General features: G+C 43.3%; 1 protein-coding gene across 10 annotated transcripts in view; it reads right to left on the bottom strand.

Moving 5' to 3' along the window:
* Positions 1-12,550, bottom strand: part of arvcfb (ARVCF delta catenin family member b) — a 264,389-nt gene that overhangs the window by 17,916 nt on the left and 233,923 nt on the right. For all 10 annotated transcript variants that reach the window (XM_050050471.1, XM_050050470.1, XM_050050465.1 and 7 more), the window contains one exon: positions 362-489. In XM_050050471.1, the coding sequence (XP_049906428.1) occupies positions 362-489 (128 nt within the window). The remainder of the gene's footprint in view (positions 1-361; positions 490-12,550) is intronic.

The raw sequence follows: 12,550 nt of genomic DNA, 5'->3' as shown, positions 1-12,550 counted from the left end.
ATCCCACCTAAGTGGATGGTCGTGACCAAAAAAGGGAACATCAATGAAAGGACTGTGCTGGAGCTACCTGCTGCCTGGTTCGATCGTGTCTCGGTCTTGCGATTTATTTAAGCTTACACAGTAGCAATAAAGTTTGCAGAGACAGTGTATCTACAACTTGTTAGTGGCTCTAAGCACCTCTGTTTCCTTTTAAGCCCATCAGACTCTGTATTTTTGCTCCAATCACAATCGCAGATTTCTGCTACTGAAAGGTCAGTGATGAGGACAGACATTGCAAGAAAGCAATGTACGAAAAAAGAAATCTAAAAGTCAGACAGGACATAGTGTCTATGTGTTGCACCCTCCCCAATCCTGGACTCACGGTCCACTGTCCAGCGCTGAGATTTTGCAGAGCCCCGGCAGCAGCCTCCAGGGTGTTGTAGTTCTGGCTCTCCGTTAGCAGAGATAGGTAGAGCCTCACCACTTCCGGCTGATACAGCAGCTCGAAGCCTGCAGGGAAATACAGAGGGGAAAAAAACTGGTTAGACTCCCTGGCAAGACAGACTGGCCAATTAGGCTGTGTGAAGGTACCGGCGGTACAGTGCTGAGGTTTATCTCGGACCATAGGGAGAGTTCTTTGGCAAGGGGAGACAGGGCAGAAGCCTGGGCTTACCAGAATGGACAATGCCTCTGGTAACAGCAGAGCAACCTTGACAAATGCCACAAAATTTGGGATGGAAATTAAAGTCTGTCCACTTGGTTTCACAATAGGTGCAAGTGCTGAAGCAGTGCCTCGTATCTTTCCAAAAGCATTATAATTGAAAACACCTCAGTGTTATAAATGAGGAGTACACAACAAGGAGAAAATATTGACCCGACCAAACCCAGAGTATTTGAGAGGGAGGTTTATCTCACTAGCACATAACACATTCCACCACAGTCAATCATTAGGCCTCCCTCTGATGGAAACGTAATTACATTATCAGCTATTAGACAGAGCAGGCACAGGGAGAGACAGAGGCGTTGAATCACATCAAATCTAATTTATTCATACGGGGTTTTTCTTATTTTGCACAAACAGATTTGTCGCTAAGTGCTTTACAAGGTATCAACAAGACGCGAGACGATTCATTTAAAAGGTAGGGATCTGAGACCGAGGATGTTTCTTCTGTCAAGGTCATGTCGAGCTGTTCACATCTCTGGAGGGAGTCATACATTTTTTATGGCGAATACATCACACCACAGGAAGGGGAGGCATCTCGTCACATTTTAATGGCTTGAGCAAAACAATTCTTTACTAGTTTGATCATCCTAAAGGCACATTTTAACAACTCAGTGCATGTTCTGTATTTTAAAGAGATTATAAAAGGTATACTTCACCCACAAAAAGATAATTTGTATATCAGTTACTTGCCCCATGTTACATTGAATTTGAGAAGAAAACTTTGCTTTTCTCGCATGTCTCCACAGTGAATGAAGAATCCAGAAACCGAGAAAATTCTTGATGAGTTGAAGTCATAGGGGGCCATGTTTAACAGCAGCAAAACTATATCAAAACATCTTTTACAAACTCTCATACAACTTGTGCACTTGCAAAAGCTTTACAATTTAAAACACTTCTGAATATGAGTAATGCACTTGGGAAAGCGCGTGTGTTTGAACTCTGCTCGTGCATTTCATTGAGTTCAAATGCACGCGTGCTGCTTGTCCATGCGTGAGACTGTGCATTCGGAAGTGTTTTAAATAGTAAGGTTTCAGCGAAAATGCATGTGTTTGGGAAGCACTGAGCATACAACTGGATAATTGAGACATGGATTATACTGCATGAGTCTGTAAACAGATGTTTTGATATAATTTTGCTGTTGTTAAATGTGGACCCCTTCTACTCCAATTCATTAAGAATTTTCTCAGTGTTTGGATTCTTTGTTTACCATGGAGGCATGCGAGAAAAAACAAAGTCTTCCTCACAAGTTCAATGCAACATGAGGGGAGTAATTGGTATAGAAATTATTATTTTGTGGATGAAGTACTCCTTTAAGACGTAGTCATGTCAACGAATCTCAAGATGTGTTGCTTCCTTATGGAAGAACACAACATCTTAATCAATGACAAAAGTGCAAAGTGAATGTCTTTGGAGTAAGAAATCAAAACAAAGCCAGAAGTACAGCCATGGTGCTTCAACAGAGGGCACAATCTGCTATTACTCTGTAAGGCTTTAACAGACTTCAGCACTGTGAATCACAAGTTAGCTGATGCTTTGAAACTGGTGGCTAAAATCTCCTTTTACAGAAAGACCATTTCACGAGCAGCTTCCTTCCTATCCTCTACAATAGCACACAAGCAATTTCAAATCCTTCTTCTATCCCTCTAGGCTCAAATTAAAGGAAGTATAAGCCACTGTTTCTTCCCATGCGCTCAGAGGGCAGAATTTCCAAGGTTCTATTTGAAAACCCCTGTATTATGTGGGTAGGGTTATATTGTAACCCTATTTGATTGATGCACAAGGGCTGACAAGGCCCTCGGAGCATTTTTTGAGATCTTTTTGTAATGTGAGTGTGACTTGTGTCCAAGTATAAAAGCATGAATCAAAACCCTTAAGAGGGCATCTTAAGGTAATGTCTCCTTTTTTTATTGACATATTTTTTTTCAACAGAAGAAAAAGAAAACAGTGAAAAAGGGAATAGTTTCATTTGTGTGCTTGAGAGGTACAACAGAAACACACAAACTGACATTTGTGCCTCTAAATCCACATCTCACACCCGTAATTTGCAGAGAGCGGAAGCTTGGTCGCGCTCTGGGATTGCCAGATTCAGACACAGCTACATAGTTGTTAACACTCAAAAAGGCAGGGTTTTCATCCCTGCGGCATTTCCCCACCCCAACATCATGCCAAGCCTGCTCCAGAATGTGTGTGGGAGGAACTGCCAGGTCGGGAGGATGTTACTGTTAGGTGCTGCTTGAGAAATCGCAAACTTCTTTTCAAAGCAGCAGCAGAAGCAGGAGCCGTCATGCGCAAGACCCCTGGTTGTAACCAGGTGCTAAAACATGAATCACATCAATAGGTTTTCTCGGAGGGGCGACGCAAGAGGAGAGAGTCTGCAAACCAGACACTCAGCAACATTCTGCATGCTCCTCATATTTCTGGGCCTACTGGGTGCACACTCAGCAAACTGGAGACCATCTTGCAGGCAGTCTTGTTGACAGACACTTCATCTCCAAGGCACATTCTCTCTGCACAAAATGTCAGCCCATGTTGAACGTTTGTTGCCAAGTTCGCCTGCACTCCAAGGCTGTGCTTTTTATAACAGTATTTTTGTAACTTAATCTGCAAATCCATATTTCCTCCATCTTGTAATTCCTGGGGTCTTGGTCAGGCAACCAACTGAAGCGACTTATGAAATTGCCCTTTTACAAATGAAGGACTCAAGACAAAAAAAAAGACATGTACTGTTCAACAAAGGAGGGTGAGAATGGAGGGAAATTCACTGGGCCTTTAAACTAATTCCTTTATCCTAAGTGGAATTTCTCGCTGTTGAGCCAGAGAATATCTCTGCCAGAGCTTTCAGTCAGCGTCCTTAGCAGGGGCTTAATGTCAGCACCAAGAGCCTTAGGTCTTTCCTAAAAGCACTAGCCAGGTTGAGCTCTTTTGGCAATTGTATACTGCAGTGTTGTCATCAGTCATCTCCTGCTGACCTTTTGGCCTGCGAGTTGTCAGTTTGTTAGGCAGAATTACAATTCAGAGGGGAGATGAGCTGTCAGTGTGACGTGACCTTGGTGTTACTCAGGGCAACCCACAGCCCTATATTCTGTGACAGACTGCAAACATGATGAGATTATTTAAATACGGATATATCCAGTGGTGGAATGTGGAGTGCATGCAAGCACAGAGCAATGAGTATACTGATGTTTTCAAACATCAGTGTCACATACATCTAGTTATAGTCACATATACATGGGACAGGCTCAGGCACCAGTTGTAGAATAAGTATTCAGAAGCTTTGTTGTGGTAGAAGCTGAATTACTACAGTGGAAAAACCCTTCATTACAGAAAAAAGTCCTGCATTAAAAATTATGTATGTTAGGAAAATTTATTTAAAGGAGCTATAATCATTATCTGTATAGCAACAATGGATCGAATGACAAGGTGGCAAGGTTGCAAATGTTAAAGGAGTAGGTTATAGTGACAAACTATTGGCTTTATAATAAAGATAAATGACATGACAGCTCCCCAAAAGTGAAGCCAAAACATATCGATCGCCCCCTGGTGGCTGGCTGCAGTATAGTTCATGAACCCTGCCATGAGCCAAACTAAAAACTCAAAGTACACATCAAATATTGTGAAATAAGATGGGTTTTTTTTTTGTCATTTTAGGTAGTTCTTATACCACCACAGTATGTTTAAGAGTTGGAGTGGCTGTGTCAGTGTCATGATAGACAGCTGTGTGCAGCAATCAGTGAGCTTGGGATTGGTTGGACAGCTGAAACTCAATACTGCAGAGACTCTGGCTTTAATTAGATCTTATCCCACTGCTGTATGTTCAAGTGTTTGTTTTTCTGATAAGTTTGATTTTAATTAGTTATCTGATGCTATAAAAAGAGGGTCTGACATCATGATTGACAGCTGTGTGTGTCAACCAGGGCACTGGACCCTGTTTGCAAATGATGTCACCAGTGCATGATGGCAGCGGCTGTATCCGAGACATTCTGACTTAGTTTTTGTACAGTGGGAGGAAGAGGAGACATGTTGACCATCTTTATATGTAGTCATTGTGACAAACCTAAAGGGTTATCACGCGCAACCCCCTTGATAATGAACACTTTATACATAAAACATACATATTATTGTATTATACATGTTGATATTGGATTATAAATTATGTATTATTGTGCAAGCAGTCGTTTATAATTTATTTAATTGAGCTGAAGCTTATTCTCACAATTTTAAATAATGTTGTAAAGTATAACCTATAACAGTGGGTCATAATTTATGAGATGATTACATGTTTTGCATGAAAAATACGAATCTGCAAAGTATTTAATAACTGAAGTAAAAGGTGCAAGATTATATCAAAATGATAATTACATAATGTTGAAGACAATATCTTGTCAATGATACAAAAACAAAACAAAAAAACAACAACCTATAAATGAATACATTATATTGTTACTAACGTTGCCATCTCCCTGTGCGCTGAGCCCAGCATGTCTATTCCCCCTGCTTGCTTGTTGGCGTGACAAACATCACACACAACTGTGGCACCTTACAACACTCCTGCTGAGCTCTGCTTCATAACCCTTGCTGAGGGAGACACACACACACACACACATTCAGCTGTGCCTCTACACACAGTCAGATACGCATGCACAAAATGCTCCGGAGATCTGAGCTCATCCCTAAATAAGGTGAGAGGGGAGGAGCAGCAGGTTACTTTTCAAAGCAGTAAATGACGGTGACAACTCCTGCAACTGAGGTGAAGCTCAATTAGTGCCTGGGTACTACAGAGAAGGGCCTTTGTGGCGCTGCAGTGCGTGAAAACTGGGTTAGAAGAGTTAAGCTGAAGTGATTGAGTGATGCTCAGTGCAGAGCTATAGTTTAATTCTGTTCAAGTAGTCTCACTATTGGCTGCAATTAAAGCCAAGGTGTAGCGGTCTGACAGGCTGGTAAATGATAATGGATTAACTGATGGCTGAGGAGGACACACACACACACACACACACACACACACACACACACACACACACACACACACACACACCCATACATGTATGTGAACATAATGAAGACTCTCCTCTCAGACTCACACTCAGACAAACACCTCACTGACTCAATTCCCTCAGCCATCTGCCTTCCTCTAGGATAGTTGGCTGCATTCGTGCAGAACTGGATACACACCTCTGCCAACACCTCCGTGCGAACACACGCAAGCACGCACGCGCGCGCACGCACGCACGCACGCACACGCACACACACACACACACACACACACACACACACACACACACACACACACACACACACACACACACCCCAAGCCCTCACCCGGACATGTCAAAAAGTGATGTTCATCGATCCAGTCTGGCTACAATGCGTACAGGGTCTCTTCCTGCTTCTACACGAGCGCTGTGCTAGCTCCATTTATTTATTGCTCCATTTCCAGCACACAGCACTTCCATCGAATCAGAGGGACATGATGGCGTATCACTTTCTACAACTCATGGGGGAGTTTTACAGCGCTGTGAAAGGACTGGAGAGAGATGGAGGAAGATAAAGAGAGTGGCAGATGGAGAAAAAAAAAGAAAACAAACTGCAGAAAATAAATAAATCCCTCCTATCTGTCAGCCTCAGACATTTTTCTGTAACAGCTTTTTGCTCTTTTGTAGCCATTCTATGCTCACGGGAATATCTGAATAACACACAGCCTCTGACCTTTGCACTCCTAACTTTTGGTTAATTGGAATGCTGATGACATCCAGTACAGCTCTCACTCTCATTGTCCAGTCTCTCCAGTGGAGGCAAAGACATGGAGGACATGATAAGGAATAGAGGGGAGAAATAAATATCGAGCATATGCTGACCACGGGGTCACATTCCCCACCTCTGTAAGACATGCATAAATAAATCAGGCAGTTTCAGTGGGAAAGCCTCGAGTCATCAAGTCTCCAGTCTCAGTCCACATAGAAAACTTGTGCACATTTAACCTTGTCAGCCACCTTTTTATGTAAGAGCGTCTTTATATAAGTACATGCAGGCACAAGGGAGAGTGCTACAGTGCTAATGAAGACTTTTGCGGGGCAGAGCCACAGTGGGGCCGTGGCTAAATCAGCACATCATTAAAAGTATTATGCCACCAGTATAATAATGGTCGTGACTCTCTGGCTCATTAAAAACCAAAAGGTGAGCAGTGGAGCCACGTAAACAAAACAAGTAAATTGGCAAGGTTCACAGAGGCACGAGAAATGCCTTCAACTCCTCTGCCTTCAGTCGTACAGAGTTTGCAAAGTCTACTTATTTTTTTGGTCGCTGCTTGGAGGAGCACCACATGTATGGCACTAGACAGTGTCAGTATTCCCATGCATAGTAGATAATCAAACTGGACAGGCCTTCATGCATGGAAATCATCTGTAAATGCAAGCAAATCAGCTCTTGGGAGGCTCATTGGGCCATATTATACATCTGAGTGCTTTCAATCAAGGAATGCATGCAAATAAATCAGTGGTAACATACTTTTTAAGAATGGAGGGCAGTATCCTTGGGGATGGGCACAACTGATGATTACTGTCAATTCTAAAGTGTATTCATGTATCTAAAAGTATTCCTAGAGGAGGTGACATGTATTGGAATCTGAGTGTTGTCGTTCCATTTGTATTCTGGAGTTGCATTTTAATGTCAGGCGTGAATGTAATCAGCCCCAGATATGAGATGCATGTTAATGCTGCGTATAAAACATAGAAAAGTGTACTTAATTGACTTTCAAATTCTCTTTCCGCTGCTCTTTCTGGTGTAATTTCTGCTGTGGCGAACCACTGTGAAAATCTGCTACTCCATGCAGGTTACACTGAAAACAAACACTCTTTTGCAAACACAATTTGACCTGTGTCTAGTTCAGTTGATTTAAAACACGCAAGTGTCTTCATCCTAAGCCGGAGGGAGAACATGTGATGGAGGCCCACATTCTCTTTCTCTCCACAGCCCTCCTGACAGACTTGGAGCCTGGCGGAACCAAAACAGAGTTCACTGCCAGGCTGCAAAGGCCGTTCACCCCCCGGTCACCCCTTCACACTGGCAGGGTCCAGGAGTCAAAGCGTCATTTTCTCCTCTCATACCCAGTTGGCCCCTGCTGCAGATTGGCATCTCTACGGGCGGCCCCCGGGCACCGCACATTAGCATACCCACACGGTGGTTTGGCCTTAGTTTGTTGGATGTTGACAAAGAGAGGCAGAAGGTGGCAACAGGCCCATCTCTTGGACAGCTACCCATCAGCTTTGGGCCACAAACATGTCCTGGTGTGATGGGGGGGTTTAAGAGAGTGGAGAGGGATTTGGGGAAAGAGGCCGGGTGGAAAGAGAGGGGGAGATATTGCTGAAGGCACAAGGCGAATATGCAGCACAAACCCCTCCCTCAAACTCTGCCATTCCACAACAGGGGTCTTGCTCAAGCAGAACCAAAAATCTGGTCCATGAAAGCTCATTTCCTACCATTTAGCACAATAGGACCCTTTTCAGCAAGCTGCCTCTGCAGTGACAGGGGAGTACTTCCTCTTCTCTCTGCTGATAGGCCAGCAAAGTCCTGCTGTGGGCTTTCAGTTCACAGAGGACACATCAACACCGTTAGCAAAAACATGTTGACAAACAGACACCAAACTGTCTGAAACGTCCAAGAACTTCTTTAACAAAGTCCATCGGAAATGCTCCATCAACCTCTGAACTTCAGACAGAAACATGGAGCCAGTGGGTCTCTCACTCTTGAGCCATAGTTGTATTAAGTTTTCTGTGGCTCGCTCAAGAATGTGCCTCGCAGCTATCCGGCCTCTCAGTGGATCAACAGTGGTAATGCTCTGGTTGTTTGTTTCCAATGTTCCTCCTGCTAATGTAATAGTGTTTCAGGGCCTGAGGTGAAAGTGTTAGTTTATATTAGAATCTCTGTCAGGTGGAGATATTATTTCCCTTTGGATGAAAAAACATATTGACGAGATATGTCACTTTTTCTGTTATGTGGAGTATGAAAAAGCCTTTTGGAACAATTTGCCACGATTCAACTTTCAAAGTTAATATCGCCTAATGTTTAGACAGACAGTACAAATAGCCTGTGCATGCAGCCACAAAGGTCACTTGTGGGAAATGGGTTCTCCCTCTGTTTTATGCTGTAACCAGCTGTTGCTAGCTCCATGTTTGGCACAGGTAAAAGCTGTATGTCATGGATCCAGGTGCTTTTACTTGGAACTAATAACAAAATGGACTGGAGGGTGGAGGGTTGGGGGGAGTCAATTTCTTTTTCCAAGTTGTATTTACCACTTCGTTGGGCCAGTCATGTTCACTCAAATCTGAATTAGGATATGTGGGACAGCACTTAAAAACAGCACTGTTACCAATTCTAGAGCCTGTTAAAGCCAAAGAAATAAAAGTATAGCTTCTGATACTCAACATGACCAACATAAGTGTGTATCCTCCTGGTATTTTTTCACAATTAGTGCCAACTGTCACACTGAATCAGTATGCCGTGTTCACATTATGTGAATATTGTAATTTCCAGTTTCTGACTTAAATCTGAACACTATTTGTGCCAACATACATGCCCTAGTTACAAATGGGAAACTTTTCCAAGTTGTACAAAATGCAAACATACACGTCTCATGTTAGGCAAACTTTGCCATTCAAGGTAATTTAACACTAATTTCAAGAATAAAGAGCTATTTTGACAACGTGCAGTGTTTTTAAAGCCTCAGACAATCAACTCTGCAATCAGTAATAATTGCATAGTGCTAGATGAGTGTTCAAATTGTCTGTGTTATTTGTAACCATTAGTAGTGTCTTGTCTGCAAGTAATTTGTTGGTTTGGTGGTATTACTGTTGATATACCTAGATGTTAAGTTTGTCCGTTTATAGTATTGTCAATATAGGTCTGAACAGTACAGTAAGACTGATGGGCTGTATGGAACTAGGTTCAACTTTTCACACAAGCTGTTGGAAACATGTTCTTTTCATAAAACTGGACTGTCTATGCAGTAGAAAAACGCAAATACTTGTGCCAAATGACCACAGAAAACAGAATAAAATGGCTTTGGCATTTGCTTTTGCTCAAGAAAACAAAATGGCGGCCGGCTTGTAATAGCTAACAGTTAAATGGTAAACTAAAATAATTTTCTGAAACATTTTAGGTGCTAATAATGCAACGCAGTAACAGAACCTTGGTTTATATTTGCCTAGTTTTACAGTTTAATCGGAGTTTGAGAGAGAGAGAGAGGGGCAGCTCTCTGTCTTCATACACTTCTATACTCTTTGTTTCTGTGGTGGTAGCCATTAAGAAATGCAGATTTTTGCTAAGAGTTGAGCAGGGAGATCTGGGAGCAGGTAAGATGGAGGGAAGTCTGCCATAGTTCATTTACACCTTACACATACTGCTACCCACATTGTTTTGATACAAAGCTGGTTGGTATCCCTTTATGTGATTGCTGCTGTGATAACACTCCAGAGTTGTAATATCCTCTGCCAGAGTACTATAAAGCGCTGTGCCGTGTTTTGACAACTGGTAGGCCTTAACATTCATGGATCTGTTGCTCAAACTTCTTGGACTGAATTTCATGTCTCACGTTAAGCACCACGCTTCCACCAACACCGCCCCCCGCATTGTTACAACCCCAGGCGGATTTAAGTCTGAAACCTGCTAAGACAGTTTGAATCTCCAGTATAGAATGAAGCACAATGATACCCTACTCGGCAGTCTATTTGCATGTGTCAACACGTGTCAGCACAGGTCGAATACTGCTCAGCTTTGGTGATCAGGCATTGCTATCAGGGATGAAAATAATTTAACCAACACCATGAAGAAGAGAGAGAAGGAGAGAGAAAATAAATCTTGAGATATCCAATGAGGTGAAAACTTTCAAGTCATAAACATGGTAATCTTTCCCACTGCTACCTTCCATCCCAAATGATGTAAATGCAGCTTTGGAGCCTGTCTTATGCTGATGTACGCTTCACACACTCAGCCATGAAGCTGCACGACTACTCAGCATCCGACATACTGCACACACACATCGCAGATGCATGTCTGGACTGTGCTATTAAGTCTGCTGCAGATGGAGAACAGATACAGAGGAGCCTGCCGCTGTGCTGAGAACATTTATTCTCTCCACCCGTTGCTCTTTTCTGTCTTTCTTCTGTCCTTTCTTGCCTTCTCCCACCATCTCTTTCTTCTTTTCTCTCAGCCTGCCTCTCTCATGACCCCCATATCTCCACCACAAACACAAAATGCAGGAAAACAATGCCAAAATTGCTCTACCTATTGAGGTAGACAATATGTAGAGATGAAAGAGTGCACAGTGGTAGTACTAGGGTTGCTATGGAAACCCCTCTCCATCGCCACTAACAAATCTGTTCATCTGACGTTGATGTGAGACAGTTGGGTGAGTAACAGCAAAACAAGGAAAAAGGAACAAACTGCTTTGCAACCTGCAATTCATATAACAGCAACTTGCTTATTTCGGTGATGCACTTAATTCAGAGGTGATGAGTTGAAGACAGTGACTGGCAGGCCAATTTGGCAACCAAAGTAGCTTTTAATAGAGACCTTTCTCAACGTTACCTACAATTCCCATGATTCCACAGGAAATGGTCAAAATCCTAGCCCGAGGGCTGCAATTAGTGGCCAAGCCTTGCTCGTGCTCCCTGTAAGTTTATGTTTTGCAGCAACAGCTCTCTCAAACGCTCAAGTGCTTCAGAGTGGAGAGGCATGTGTATCTGCTTTTTAGAGTATTACTGTGTATGACTGTGTGTGTGTGTTTGTAGGTGTGTGTGTGTGTGCATTTAGTAAGAGTGTAGTTTGTTTCAGCATCACCTTGAGTGCTTGCTCTCTTTACCCAGGCAAGTCACGTCCTCACCCAGACACAAACGAAACTAGAAACTCAGGCAACAGCAAGAGCCTGCCAGAGAGAAAGAGATAGAGAGGAAGGAATAGGTAGAGAGAGAAAGAGATAAAGATAAAGAGAGGGGGGCACAGAGAAAAGCTGTGGGGGGGCAGCGGACAACGTTTCCTATTTCCTGTTTGGCAGTTTTATTCGCTCACCTGTGCCTGAAAGGCTGAAAAACAAGCTTAAGTTGTCAGGGTTGTTGTGCTTTCACCACAAATTCCAGCGTACAGTCGATTTCCAACACGCTACATCTGCCTACACCTGACAGGGATTTCATGAAGAAATTGTGTATCAACAGAGGAGGAGGAGGAGAGTGACAGAGGAGGAATAGAGCACAGGTGACCAGGGAGCAAGGAGCAAGGAGAGAAGGAATAATACAGTGGGTAAGGAAGAGGAGGGTAAACAGTAGAGGGAGTTAAGGGGAGGGGGGCTAGAGAGGAGGAGGAAATCGTGACCAAGTGGATAAGAGCTGTGAATGCTGTATGGTGGATGGGACAGCTTTCGTGGTAAATAGTCCACAGAGATGCATGGATCATGTCAGAGCAACAAGATGGTTATAAGAAGGGAAAGACAGAAAAAAAAGCCATCTACAATCTTCCAGAAGAAAAACTGAGGCACTGCAGCACAGGCTAAATGATGTACTCGACAGTTTGGGATGGGGGTTTGGAGGTTGGGTGTCCAAGCCTTCGGGAATAAGCCTAGATAATCCTGTGGACTGATGGTGTGTGTGTGTGTGTGTGTGTGTGTGTGTGTGTGTGGGGGGGGTTAATAGAGATATGGCAGTGACTGGAACGAGGACTGAAGATAGAAGCCTTAGACTGAAGCAGATGTGGGGTAAGGGGTGGTGGGGGTGGTGTGGAGGCTGATTGGAGCCTGGGCCTGCAGTACGGATGATGGAAAGGGACACAGCTTTAACGCACACGCACATACCCAGACTAGAGCTG

The sequence above is a fragment of the Epinephelus moara genome, chromosome 8 (genome assembly GCF_006386435.1).
Source record: "Epinephelus moara isolate mb chromosome 8, YSFRI_EMoa_1.0, whole genome shotgun sequence".
Taxonomy (NCBI): domain Eukaryota; kingdom Metazoa; phylum Chordata; class Actinopteri; order Perciformes; family Serranidae; genus Epinephelus; species Epinephelus moara.
The sequence above is the reverse complement of the archived record's forward strand: the minus strand, read 5'-3'. Positions and strand labels throughout refer to the sequence as shown.